General features: G+C 39.5%; 1 protein-coding gene across 1 annotated transcript in view; it reads left to right on the forward strand.

Annotated features, from left to right (window-relative positions):
* LOC106004071 (heterogeneous nuclear ribonucleoprotein A1-like) overlaps positions 1–13,740 on the forward strand; it is a 38,850-nt gene that overhangs the window by 2,701 nt on the left and 22,409 nt on the right. The window contains exon 2 of the mRNA XM_045085593.1: positions 7,747–7,903. Within this exon, the coding sequence (XP_044941528.1) occupies positions 7,747–7,903 (157 nt within the window). The remainder of the gene's footprint in view (positions 1–7,746; positions 7,904–13,740) is intronic.

Genomic DNA, 13,740 nt, shown 5'->3' on the forward strand with positions numbered 1-13,740 from the left:
TTGGGGTACAGATGGCTTTTCTTTTCACTACATCCGTATCTTTGGGGTAAATACCCAGTAGTACATTTGCTGGGCTATAGGGTAGATCTATTTTTAATTTCTTAAGGAATGTCCACACTGTTTTCCAAAGGGGCTGCACCAACTTGCATTCCCACCAAAAGTGTAAGAGGGTTCCCCCTTCCTCCACATCATCTCCAACACATGTTGTTTACGGTCTTGTTGATTTGGGCCATTCTAACTGGAGTAAGGTGGTATCTCAATGTGGTTTTGATTTGAATGTCCCTGATGGCTAGTGATGATGAACATTTTTTCATGTGTCTATTAGACATTTGTATGTCTTCTTTGGAGAAGTGTCTATTCATGTTTTCTGCCAATTTTTTAACATGATTATCTGTTTTGTGTGTGTTGAGTTTGAGGAGTTCTTTATAGATCTTAGATATCAGCCCTTTGTCTGTAATGTCATTTGCGAACATTTTCTTTCATTCCATGGGTTGCCTTTTTGTTTTGTTGACTGTTTCCTTTGCTGTGCAGCAGGTTTTGATCTTGATGAAGTCCCAAAAGTTCATTTTCACTTTTCTTTCCTTTGCCTTTGGAGACATATCTTGAAAGAAGTTGCTGTGGCTGATGTCGAAGAGGTTATTGCCTATGTTCTCCCCTAGGATTCTGATGGATTTCTATTTTATAATCCATTTTGAGTTCATCTTTGTGTATGGTGTAAGAGAGTGGTCGAATTTCATTCTTCTACACATAGCTGTCCGATTTTCCCAGCACAGTTTATTGAAGAGACTGTTTTTTTTCCCTCATTGGATATTTTTTCCTGCTTTGTCAAAAATTACTTGGCCATAGAGTTGAGGGTCCATATCTGAGATCTCTACTCTCTTCCACTGGTCTGTGTCTGTTTTTGTGCCAGTACCATGCTGTCTTGGTGATCATAGCTTTGTAGTAAAGCTTGAAATCAGGCAACATGATGCCCCGGGTTTTGTTTTTCTTTTTCAACATTTCCTTAGCAATTCGGGATCTCTTATGATTCCATACAAACTTTAGGATTCTTTGCTCCATCACTTTGAAAAATGCCGGTGGAATTTAGTCAGGATGGCATTGAAAATATAGATTGCTCTGGGCAGTACAGACATTTTAACAATGTTTATTCTTCTGATCCATGAACATGGAATGCTCTTCCATCTTTTTGTGTCATCTTCAATTTCTTTCATGAGTGTTCTCTGGTTCCTTGAGTACAGATCCTTTACCTCTTTGGTTAGGTTTATTCCCAGGTATCTTATGGTTCTTGGTGCTATAGTAAATGGAATGGATTCTCTAATTTCCCTTTCTATATTTTCATTGTTAGTGTATAAGAAAGCTACTGATTTCCGTGCACTGATTTTGTATCCTGCCATAGTACTGAATTGCTATATGAGTTCTAGTAGTTTGGGGGTGGGGTCTTTTGGGTTTTCCATATAAAGTATCATAACATCTGCAAAGAGAGAGAGTTTGACTTCTTCTTTGCCAATTTCAATACTTTTTACTTATTTTTGTTGTCTGATTGCTGTTGCTAGGACTTCTAGTACTATGTTGAACAACAGTGGTGAGAGTGGGCATCCTTGTCGTGTTCCTGATCTCAAAGGAACAGCTCTCAGCTTTTCCCCATTGAGAATGATATTTGATGTGGTTTTTCCATAGATAGATTTTATGAAGTTGAGGAATGTTCCCTCTACCCCTACACTTTGAAGTGTTTTAATCAGGAACAATGTTATATCTTGTCAAATGCTTTATCTGCATCAATTGAGAGAACCATGTAGTTCTTCTCTATTCTCTTACTGGCTCGTTCTATCACATTGATTTGTGAATGTTGAACCACCCTTGCATCCCATGGATAAATCTCACCTGGTCATGGTCGATAATCTTTTCAATGTACTGTTGGATCCTATTAGTTAGGATGTTGTTGAGAATCTTGTCATCTATATTCATCTGGGATATTGGTCTGAAATTCTCCTTTTTGGTGGGGTCTTTGCCTGGTTTGGGGATCAGGATAATGCTGGCTTCATAGAAAGAGTCTGGAAGTTTTCCTTCTGTTTCGATCTTTTGAAACAGCTTTAGGAGAATAGGTATTATTTCTTCTTTGAATGTTCGGTAGAATTCTCCACGCAATCTCTCAGGACCTGGGATCTTGTGTTTTGGGGTATTTTTGATCACTGCTTCAATCTCGTTACTAGACATTGGTTTATTCAGGTTGTCAATTTCTTCCTAATTCAGTTTTGGAAGTTTATAAGTTTCCAGGGATGTATACATTTTGTCTAGGTTGCTTAATTTACTTGCATATAACTGCTGATAATAATTTCTGGTGATTTTTTCTATTTCCTTGGTGTTAGTCATGAACTCTCCCTTTTCATTCATAATGTTATTAATTTGCATCCTCTCTCTTTTCTTTTGGATTTGTTTGCCCAGTGGTTGATTGATCTTATTGATTCTTTCAAAAGAACCAGCTTCTAGTTTCATTGATGTGCTCTACTGTATCTCTAGTTTCTAACTCATTGATCTCTGCTCTAATCTTGATAATTTACCTTTTTGTGTGTGAGATTGGCTTAATTTGTTGTTGATTCTCCAGTTCTTTGAGATTTAAAGAGAGGTGGTGTATTCAGGATTTTTCAGTTTTTTGGGGTGAGGCTTGATGGCTATGTATTTCCCTCTTAGGACTGACTTTGCCATATCCCATAGGTTTTGTACTGAAGTGTCTTCATTCTCATCAGTTTCCATGAATTGTTTAAGTTCTTCTTTGAGTTCCTGTTTGATCCAAACATTGTTAAGCAGGGTGGTCTTTAGCTTCCAAGTGTTTGAATTCCTTCCATACTTTTTCTTGTGGTTGATTTCCAGTTTCAAAGCATTGTGGTTTGAGAATATGTAGGGAATAATCTCAATCTTTTGATATCAGTTGGGCCCTGATCTGTGACCCAGTATGTAGTGTACTCTGGAGAAAGCTCCATTTGCACTCGAGAAGAATGAGTATTCTGTCGTTTTAGGGTGGAATGTTCTGTATATATTTATGAGGTCTGGTCCAATGTGTCATTCAATGCTCTTGTTTCTTTATTGATTTTCTGCTTGGATGCTCTGTTACTGAGAGTGGTGTGTTAAGATCCCCTGCTATTAATATATTCATATCACTATGACTTTTTATCTTGATTAACAGTTGGCTTATGTAGTTGGCTGCTCCCATATTGGGGGCATAAATATTTACAATTGTTAGATCTTCTTGGTGGATAGAGCCTTTAAGAATGATGTATTGTCCTTCCTTATCTCTGACTACAGCCTTTAGTTTAAAATCTAATTTATCTGATAGGAGAATCACCACCACAGCTTTCTTTTGAGCACCATTGGCATGAAAGATGTTTCTTCATCCCTTCATTTTCAGTCTGGATGTATCTTTAGGGTCCAAATGGGTTTCTTGTAGACAGCATATGCCTGGGTCCTGTCATTTTATACAATCTGCAACACTGTGTTGTGTTATGGGAGGATTTAGGCCATTCATGTTGAGAGTAACTATTGAAAAATATGTTCTTATTGACATTATGTTGCTTGTGAAGTCCTTGTTTCTATCAATTGCCTCTGTAAATTTCTGTTCTTTGTCACTCTTGGGTTCTTTCTTCATTTATAGAAACACCCCCCTTAATATTTCTTGTAGTGCTGGCTTGGTGGTCACATACTCTTTTAAACCTTGCTGGTCTTGGGAGCTCTTTATATCACCTTCCATTCTGAATGTCAACCTTGCCAGATAAAGTATTCTTGCCTGCATGTTCTTCTCATTTAGTACCCTGAATATGTCTTCCCAGCCCTTTCTGGCTTTCCAGGTTTCTGTGGACAGGTCTGATGTTATTCCGATGGTCCTTTCTCTGTACGTAAGGAATCTCTTCCCCCTAGATGCCCTCAGGAGCTCTTGTCTAACATTATGATTCCCCAGTCTCACAATCAAGTGTCTTGAGGCTTTTCTGGATTCGTTGATCTTGGGGGTGGTCTGTCTGCCTCTAGGACATGAACACTGGTTCCATTTCTGAGATTGGGAAAATTTTCATGGAGAATTTGTTCAGCTGTATCTTCTAGTGTTCTTTCTTTCTCCTCCCCCTCAGGGATCCCAATAATTCTGAAGTTGGAATGTTTCATGGTATCATTTATTTCCCTAAGTCTGTTTTCATGTCTTCTAAGCTGTTTGTTCCAGGCCTCCTCCTGATCCTTTTTCTCTATCAGTTTGTCTCCTAGATCACTAATTCTATCTTCTGCATCAGTTAACCTAACTGTTAGAGTATTTAGATTAGATTGGATCTCATTGATAGCATTTTTAACTTCTTCTGGGGTGGCTTTCACTTCTGCCTTTAGAGATTCCATGTTGCCACTAATGGTTTTCTCCAACATAGTCATTGCCTGGATAATTGTTACTCTGCATTCCTTTCCAACATACCGTTTAAGTCCGTATCCAATAGCTCTGATGGAGAGGGCACAGTCTCTATGGGTGGAGTGGGTGTTCCTCCTCCTGGTCATTTTGGTGAAAGATGGCTGAGGGGATGTATAGCTGAATGTATCAACCTCAATCCGGGCAAGGTGCACCCTGGAACGCTTCTGAGCAATTGGGAGTCCCCACCAAAAAGAATGAAAGAAGATAAAAAAAAAGAGAGAGAGAGACAGGAAAAAAAAGAGAGATGACCTAGCCAGAATGGGCCCCAAGGGTAAGATTTATAAGATGTATAAACAAAAACGGACAAAAAGACCAACAAAAGTAAATGCAAGAAAAAAAAAAAAACCCAGCCAAAATGAATCCCAAGAATAAGATTTATGTAATACCAGAACAAAAACAAATACACAGAATCACTGACAGAAGAAAAAGATGGGAGGGTTGTTATAAATCCTCAGTGTGGGCGAGGAAGGTTATTTTGATTCTTCCTGGGGGTATCTTGATAACGTTGTTAAAGGACTCAATTTTCCGGAGATAAAGGGAGATTAAAACTGCTTTATATATAGGGGTAGTATTGATTAAGGAAAGAGGACTACCTTGAAGCTTATATCTGTATGCATATTAAAAAAATAGAAAAGAAAAAGAAAAACACAGGTACGTGTATGAAAAAAGTTCAAGTTAAAAGATTATTATGGAATTTGTTATATTAAACCTCTAGTTGTAATGGTAAGTAGGTTAAAAAAATTTAAAAGAACAAGAATAGTGAGAACAAATTAAAAATAAAAGCTGTATCTATGAAATATGCAGGCTTTAGGGTAATACTGGGAGTTTAATATCTTCTTTTCCCCAACATTGGGGTTTTACAGTTTTATGGGGACCCTGTGGTGGTTGTCCTCTCATTCTTTTGGCTGGCTCTCTGGGGGAGGGGCCTGCCGCATTTTTTTTCAGTCAGTCTTGCTCAGGTTGAGTCCTCCTGATCCCTATCAAGGGGCTGGGCTCTGTGGAAACTGGTTTTTCAGGCTTTTGTTCTCTGGAGGTTTTGTTCTTTGGTGGCCTTTTGTGGCTTTTCGGAGGTTTAGTGGAAAGCAAACTGCGCCCAGACCTCTGCTTCAGAGAGAAGCCTCAGTCTGCTCCCCTCTGGGTGCTCTAGAACACACAGACAGCCCCTCTGCTAACTCTGCTGAGCCATCAACCTCACATGGGCAGTGCACATCCCCAGGACCATCTCAGTGATAGCCCCAGGCCCTCGCTTTTCTCCACATCCTTGTGCCACTAAAACCTCGAACAATATTGGACCAAGGAGCTCCCTTCCTGTGGCTGTCTTTGCCAGGAAAGCTATCTGTGGTCCAGACCTCACAGTTGCACAGGTTGGATCCTGACCAGAGATGGCGCTGAGTTCCTTCGGGCCGGGGCTGGAAGTATCCAGACCCTTGGCAGGTCCTAGAGACCGCCAGCTAGTGCCCACACAGAGCTCTCTCAGGTGTGGGTAAGGAGTGGGCCAGACCCTGGTCACTCAGTGTGTGTAGAACGCAAAAAGCTGTAGTTCCAGAGAGCACAGGCTGGCGTCCACACCAGACTCCCTCATGTGCGCCAGCAGGAGTGTGCCTAGCCCAAAGCTGATGCAAGCAGTGGAAAGCCAGGGGCTCAGGGACCATGGCCTGGAGCTTTGCCACACTCTCTCTGGCATGGGTGGTCACCGGCAGTGGCCATCCTGGGTCTGTGGGCTTGGGCCCGTGCCTGTGACCACCCGATTTCACCAGTTGCCCCTTAAAATCTTTTGCTTTTTTCGAGTGTGTTTATCCAAACTCCAAGTTAATGCTGGTCCCCAACCACAGGACACTTTTGTATTGGGATATTACTTTCCAGTGGGTTGCTTCTGGTGGCTCCCTCCCCTTTCTGTTTATCCTTCAATATCAGTCCGAGTGTTTCCACTCCAGCTTTACCTGTCCATTGGTGTCTTCTGCCCCTGTAGAGATCAAGAAGTGTATAATCTTACATCTCAGGCTGATTTCATGGGTGTTCAGAGTGTAGATATTTAGCTACCTTTAGGAGACCAGTTGAAACAGAGTCTCCTACTTTTCCACCAAATTGCCCCTCCTTCATTTTTTAAAAAACATTTTATTTGTTATTTGTTATTTATTTTGGAAAGAGAAGCACAAGCATAAGTTGGGGAGGGATACAGGGAGAGAAATATCAAGCAGACTCCCCATTGACCACTGAGTGATGTGGAGCTCAATCTCAGGACCTATGAGATCATGATTTCAGATGAAAACAAGAGTGGGATGCTAACCAACTGAACCACCCAGGTGCCCCAAAAGTCTATTTTAAATATTAAAAAAAATCCTCAGTTTGTTTCTCAGAGTACATAGTCTCTCATGGTTCATCTCCCCCTCTGATTTACCCCAATTCACTTTTGGAGAGGGAGATGAACCATGAGAGACTGTGGATTCTGAGAAACAAACTGAGGGTTTTGGAGGGGAGGAGGGTGGGAGGTTGGGTGAGCCTGGTGGTGGGTGCTAAGGAGAGCATGTATTGCATGGAGCACTGGGTGTGATGCATAAACAATGAATCTTGGAACACTGAAAAAATTAAATTAAATTAAATAAACATATATACCAAAAGAAACTTAATTTCCAAAAAAACAAAAATTAAAAAAATAGAAAAGAAGGGCTCATACCCTGTCCACGGCCTGGCACTTCAGGAAGTGTTTCTAGTGTATGCGGTGCATACTCTGCTGTTGAATTATAGCTGCTTTTTCCCAGAAGCCTTTCCTCTGCAGATTTTCTCCTTGCTTTTAGTGGGGAGTGTTTGGACCTCAAGCAAGGTGTGCCTTGATTTTTTGTTGTTGTTGTTAAGATAAACCTGATTTTTTTAAAACCCTGATTCAAGAAAAAAGAAAAGGAAAAGAAACAAGACATCAAACCAACAAAAACCTATAAGTGTAATTCTAAAGAAAAAGAGAAGAAAATCAAAGAATGAAAAAAAAGCTTGATCCAAAAAACAAGAAAAGGAAAAAAAGAAACAACAAATGTACAAGGAACTGTAAGCCTGATCCAAGGAAAATTTAAAAAAAAATAATAAAATAAAATAAGTCCTATTTCCACCAGAACTGAAGCTGACCCTTTGGAGCACTCTATGATCTGTAGACTTGGTGTATGCAGGGGGCCTGTGTTGGTTTTCTGAGGGAGAGGCCTGCTTCTGTGGCTCTCGGTCAAACCTGCCCTCATAAAGATGCTCCGGCAGGGCACAGGAGGGTGGTTTCGTGTAAGTGACTCCAGCCTCCACTGGATGTACTGTGTTTCTCTCTGAAGGCCAACTGTGCTGGTGGGTAGGGTATTGGGGGGCTGCGAGGTGGAAGATGGCATCATCCTGTCCTCTTGTCCCCAGAGAATGGAACGTGTGGCCACTGCTGTTCAGGAGGCCCTTACAGAAATGCAAACAATCTTCCCTCCTGTGGCCCAGGCTTTTGTCAGATCTCTACCCTCAACCTGTTTGTGTCCAGGCCACTGGCACACCAGCGCCACAATTTTATTTCTGTGTTTTATTTCTGTTTGGTAGCTCTGATTCAAAACACCAAATCTTTAAGGACTGGCAAGTTGTAGACCCCCTCCCCTTCCCTGGAGAAGAACCTTGCAGCAGTGAGTCTGGCACAGTTCTCCCAAAAAGTATTCATACAGCCATGTAGGTGCCAGGAGTCTATGGTGAAGTACAGTGAAAAGCTGTGACCAGGTTATCTATCTACTCTTTGCATGTGCCTCTGTCCCCTGCTGTTGAATGGCAATTCAATGTGGTCCGGTGGGCTTTTCATTCATAGAGAGGCAACATACCCTCTTCCAAATGTACTCCAGGAAGGGAAGCATTCTCTCCCGGTGCGACCAGGGGGTCCCCACACCATGGCCTCTTGCATGAAATGTATATGTTACTCTCTCTCCCACTCTTTCTCTCCCTGACTTTGCTCCACACCATTGGCTCCCTCCCCTCCATAGCACCAGTTTTTCTTTCCCCCAATTCACATCTCCAAACCTCACATCTGCAACATTGTCTCCCTCCAATTGTGCATAATGTTTTCTTAATCTTCAGATCAGTTTCTTTGTTATTCAAAAAGATTTGATGTTTTTCTGGTTCTGTTCGAGGTATGAGACAAGCCCAGGGTCCCCCTATTACTCCACCATTTTAACTCCTCCACCCAAGAGATAAATTTTTAAAAGGAAATGGGGATTTGCATGACATGGTGTGTGTGTGTGTGAGACCTGAGTATGAAGGAGAGAGAGGAGAAAGAGAGGGAAATTAGTGGAGATAAGGATATTCTAGGTAAAGGGAACAACATGTGCAAAATTCTTTAGGGATGAGAAATCCTGTTGCTTTGCAGAAACTAAGTATAGTTTCTTTGTATTGGAGCAAAAGATGACTTTGTATGTATATGTGTGTATGCTTTTGCATGCATTGTACATAATGTTTCTAAAGAGTATGCCATTGCTTCTGTCCATTAAATCTACTCTGACAATTTGACTATTTTCTTTGGTAGGTCTTCTGTTCTATCCTTTTCCTGTGTTCTTCCATCCACATATAATTATCCAGGTAGTTAAATGATAGAGACTAGCAATACTTAGCACTCAATTGAGAGAAATTATTTGCTCAAGAATTAATGGCAATTTTCCAGAATAGAACAAATGAAAGTTGAGTTTGGAGTGGATCTGACTTTTGAAAGACAGCTGGAGATTACAGATTTCATCAGGGTAAAATGTATTATAAATGTTTATGCAAAAATGCTCACACAGAACGTGCATAGGGCAATCCATTTCAGATTATGTCTAAAGGCTACAAAATGTGTTTATGCTTTATTATTTTTCATCTTAGCTTCTCTCCCAATATACCCTTTAGTTTCCCTTATAAACTTCTGACCTTTCTTCAGTCTACTCCGAGAAGACTGAGTTCTATTTCTGAGAACCTCTAAAAGATGACATTTCCCCTTTCATTTCCCTCTCTTTCTCTATCAATCCCCATTGATCATCTAATTCTATGGCTTTGACCATCCTATTATACATTGATAACATCTAAATCAATAGCCTCAGTCATGCCACTGTTCTGGGCTCTAAAAATAATCTCTAAATTCCTGCTAAACATCTTTGCATAAAATTCCTCAGTCACCTCAAATTCAATGCGTCACAAACCAAATTCATTACTTCTCTCCATCATAAAAATCCTACTTGTCACTCTCGCCAGCAAGAACCACCAGGAGACCTCAGCGAAGCAAGCTTTATTTCTGGGTAGCTGTTGGGATCTCCCTCTTTCACCGCCCGCACATGTGTATATATACCAAAGTTGTACAACCAATCACTTGCAGCCACATAGATACAAGAGGCATTTTGGACTACTTTCTTAATCCTCAGTTCCGCCTACTGGCTCGCATCCAGCCGCCATCTTAATGGCGTGTTTACTTTCGGGCACTGACACCTACTATTGGGCTTGTGTTCTCTAGCTGTGTTAATGATCTCATCTTGCATAGTCATTTGTGCTAGGAACATTGTAGTTGTTTTAACTCCTTCATTGTCCTCATTTCCCACATCCAGGTGTCAAGTTTGGTTTTGTCAGTTTTGTGCAGATGAGACTTATCTCTTTTCTTGATAATATTTCACTGGACCTTCAATGTTCTTAAAATAAAACCAATGCTTTCAGTGGTCTATCAGGCTTTATGTATCTCTCTGGCTTCATTTTACTACTAAATTCTAGCCACACTGACCTTTTCCCCACCTTCTTCCCCATGTCTCAAATTTTGCTTAGCTAATTTCTATTCATCTGTAGGTTACCAATGTAACTGCCTTCCTCCTTTCCTAAAAAGTGTTTTTCTTATTCCACTCCTTCCACTATTAGAATCTTCTGACATGTTCAAAGCACTTTCAAAGCACTATATTTTACTTTTCTATCAGTTATTAATAATAATTTTTACTAACATAATTTTACTGATATCTGTTGAGAAATTGCTATAAAACAGGTGACATTTGTATCTCTATTTAGTAAATGAGGAAGTTTTGAAAGATTAAGTAACTTGTCCTAGGTCATACAACTAAGGAAGAGTAGAATCTGGGTTCAAATCTGGGCAATTACAGAGCCAGTGCTTTGAGCCACCTTATTATACTGTATACAACTTCTTTGGGACAGGAACTATACCTGCCTTGTTCAATGTTGTATCTTCAGTAGCTTAACTGGTTTCTGGCACGTAGAAGGTGCTCAGTAAATATTTGTGAAAGAACTAATGCATGCATGAATGAATCTCTTAAATGTGTTCCTTCCTTTCCATTCCTCCTTTTACTGGTTCCACTTCCATTACTCAATATTTTTTTCCATCTAGACCATTTTAAGAGTCTTCATGTAGTCTTAACTTGCTTTCTGAATCAGTGCAGGGAGTTTAGCTTGTAAGTCTTCTGAGAATTTTCTTTTCTCTTCTCTCTCTGCCTCCCCATATGCATCTTCCCACACCAGGTGTGTTAGAGAGAAGACCAAGACAAATCCTGATCTTCAGAAGCTTGCAAACTAATGTGGGGGAAGACAGACTCATAGGTCAGTAATATTGATAGAAAATAGATTTTTATGCTGTCAATATGAAAAGATGCATTCTTATTAGAACATGAGAAAACCAAAGAAACCTTCTTAGAATTTAAGATTTAAGTTGGGCTTTGAAGGAAAAGTGAGATGATCTTCCAAACACATATACATAATTCTGTCATCTTCTGGTTTAAAAGTCTCCAGTGACTGCCCATTATATTCAGAATTAAATCTAAGCTTAGTATTAAAGACCTTGTATAAACTCGTAGTGTTATATCTCTCTAGCCTCATCTTCTGATAATTTCCCATTTATGTTTTATATTTCTCCTATGCCATGCTGCTTAAACTTATGTGTATAAGCCATTTCTCTACCTCCCACTTCCCCTCCTTAGCTACTCAATGATCCCTAAGTTTCTGTCATAGCTTATTGAAACAACCCCTTCTCTCCGAAGCCGCCTTAACAGATTAGATCAAATTCTTCCAATTTTTGCTTTGATAACATCACATAACTTTGATCCATAGCACTTATACTCTGTATACATACATTTAGTGTGGGATTATTTTATTATTATCTGATTCTCCCACTAAAATTCGAGCTATAAAATGGCATAACCATGTCTGTTTTATCTCACCACCGTATATAACTATCATCCAGCACAGCGCCCAGCATATAACACCTTCTCAGTAAATGTTCAGATGAATAAATATTGATCCCTTGTGTTACCTCTTTACCTTACACATATCTCTTTTATTGTACTTATCTGTGTACATGTATATGCCTCTTGCTATTTTGAAAGCAGAAAGGCTTTGATTAAATCACATACATTATATCCATGGAAGTGTCAAGGAAAGGCTTAATAGGTTTACATTTTTTTCTCTAAATGATGAAAAGTGGGCCCAGATTAAAATGACTTGCCTGAAGTCATTCAGCTAGAAATATTATAATTGGATTCCAAATAAACCTTCATAACACAATAAATGTATTTGTAAACATGACATATATTCACCAAGAATTGTTTTAATGGTTACTTCTCTATATATCTTTGCACTCACCAACAAGTAACAGTGTGGTATACCATCTTACAGACTTGGATTTTAATTATGGCTCATACCAAATGTTAGCTTTGTGACCTTGGGCAAGTTACTTAAACTCTCTTCCACTTCCTCAATTTTTAAATTTATGTAATTAAACCTGTCTGGTAGAGAAGTTGTGAGGATTATAGAAGATAATGTATGAAAATGCCTACTAGCATTTGGAGTAAGGGGAGATGGGTCTGGAGGGTGCCATATTAATAGTTAATTATTGCAATGTATATCTATTCTGTTACTTATTTATATTAATCACACTGAGACAGAATTCAAATAGTCTAGTGGTCTGTGTTTTGTGATTATATAGATACCTTCAATTTCAAAATTCCAAATTTGTTGAAACTACAAGTTGTTTCATAGTCACATTACCTAGGTTGATTTGCTTTCCTGTTTTCCTGACTTACTAAGTAATGATGATTAATTATGTGGCATTTTCTATCGCTTTAATGCATTGTTCAGCAATAAAAGACTATTGTTGCCTTGCTTCTGTTCACAGTTTTAATTAACTGATGTAGGAGTAAAGATGAATATTTGTAGAGAAGAAAAGATACTCTAACTATTCAGCCACCACTGTTTGTAGCCACTTTTTAGTATTCCCTGCATTATTTGACTTGCTGCTACTTCAAATATGAATTTTAGAATCTCTGTTTTCCATACTACACATTTTTGGTATAATACCACACCTATAACTATGAGAGACAGCTTAGGATCTCTATCATCTTTTCTCCTTTCCTAATTTTCACAAGTATAATTTAGATTTGTATTTGTCTTGAAACAATGACTTTCTAGTCAGTGATCAGTACACTATGTACTGCATTAATTAGCACTACTGCAATTACTACTCAGACACATATAAATCAACTCAGAAGTTGAATATCTAGGCAGCTTTCTTTTTTTAAGATTTTAATCATTTATTTGACAGAGAGAGAGTGATCACAAGTAGGCAGAGAGGCAGGCAGAGAGAGGGGAGAAGCAGCCTCCCCACTGAGCAGAAGGCCCGATTTGGGGCTCGGTCCCAGGACCCTGAGATCATGACCCAAGCCAAAGGCAGAGACTAACCCACTGAGCCACCCAGGCGCCCCATCTAGGCAGCTTTCTGAACAAATATTACATTTGCAAATATTTAACACCAACTCTCCAGTTTTCAAGCAAAAGTCACATCTTGTTTAAAACATTCAGGTACTATAATTGAAGTCAAAGAGGTCATCTTTTTTTTTTTTTTTTTAAGATTTATTTATTTATTTGACAGACAGAGATCACAAGTAGGCAGAGAGGCAGACCGAGAGAGAGGAGGAAGCAGGCTCCCTGCTGAGCAGAGAGCCCGATGTGGGGCTCGATCCCAGGACCCTGGGATCATGACCTGAGCCGAAGGCAGAGGCTTTAACCCACTGAGCCACCCAGGCGCCCCATCTTTTTTTTTTAATCATGTGGATAATTGCTCCAATTCTCCACGTTGGGTGAGGTAATGAATTAATTTAAATTTCCACTGAAAATTTCAGTGAAAATAATTAATCAAAACCAGTGTTAACACCCGAATATTTATAGCAGCAATGTCCACAATAACCGAACTATGGAAACAACCAAGATGTCCATCAACAGATGAATGGATAAAGAAGATGTGGTTTATATATACAATGGAATACTATGCAGCATCAAAAGAAATGGAATCTTGC

Source organism: Mustela putorius, unplaced genomic scaffold (genome assembly GCF_011764305.1).
Source record: "Mustela putorius furo isolate JIRA1106 unplaced genomic scaffold, ASM1176430v1.1 tig00000870_pilon_pilon_pilon, whole genome shotgun sequence".
In the NCBI taxonomy this organism is placed as follows: domain Eukaryota; kingdom Metazoa; phylum Chordata; class Mammalia; order Carnivora; family Mustelidae; genus Mustela; species Mustela putorius.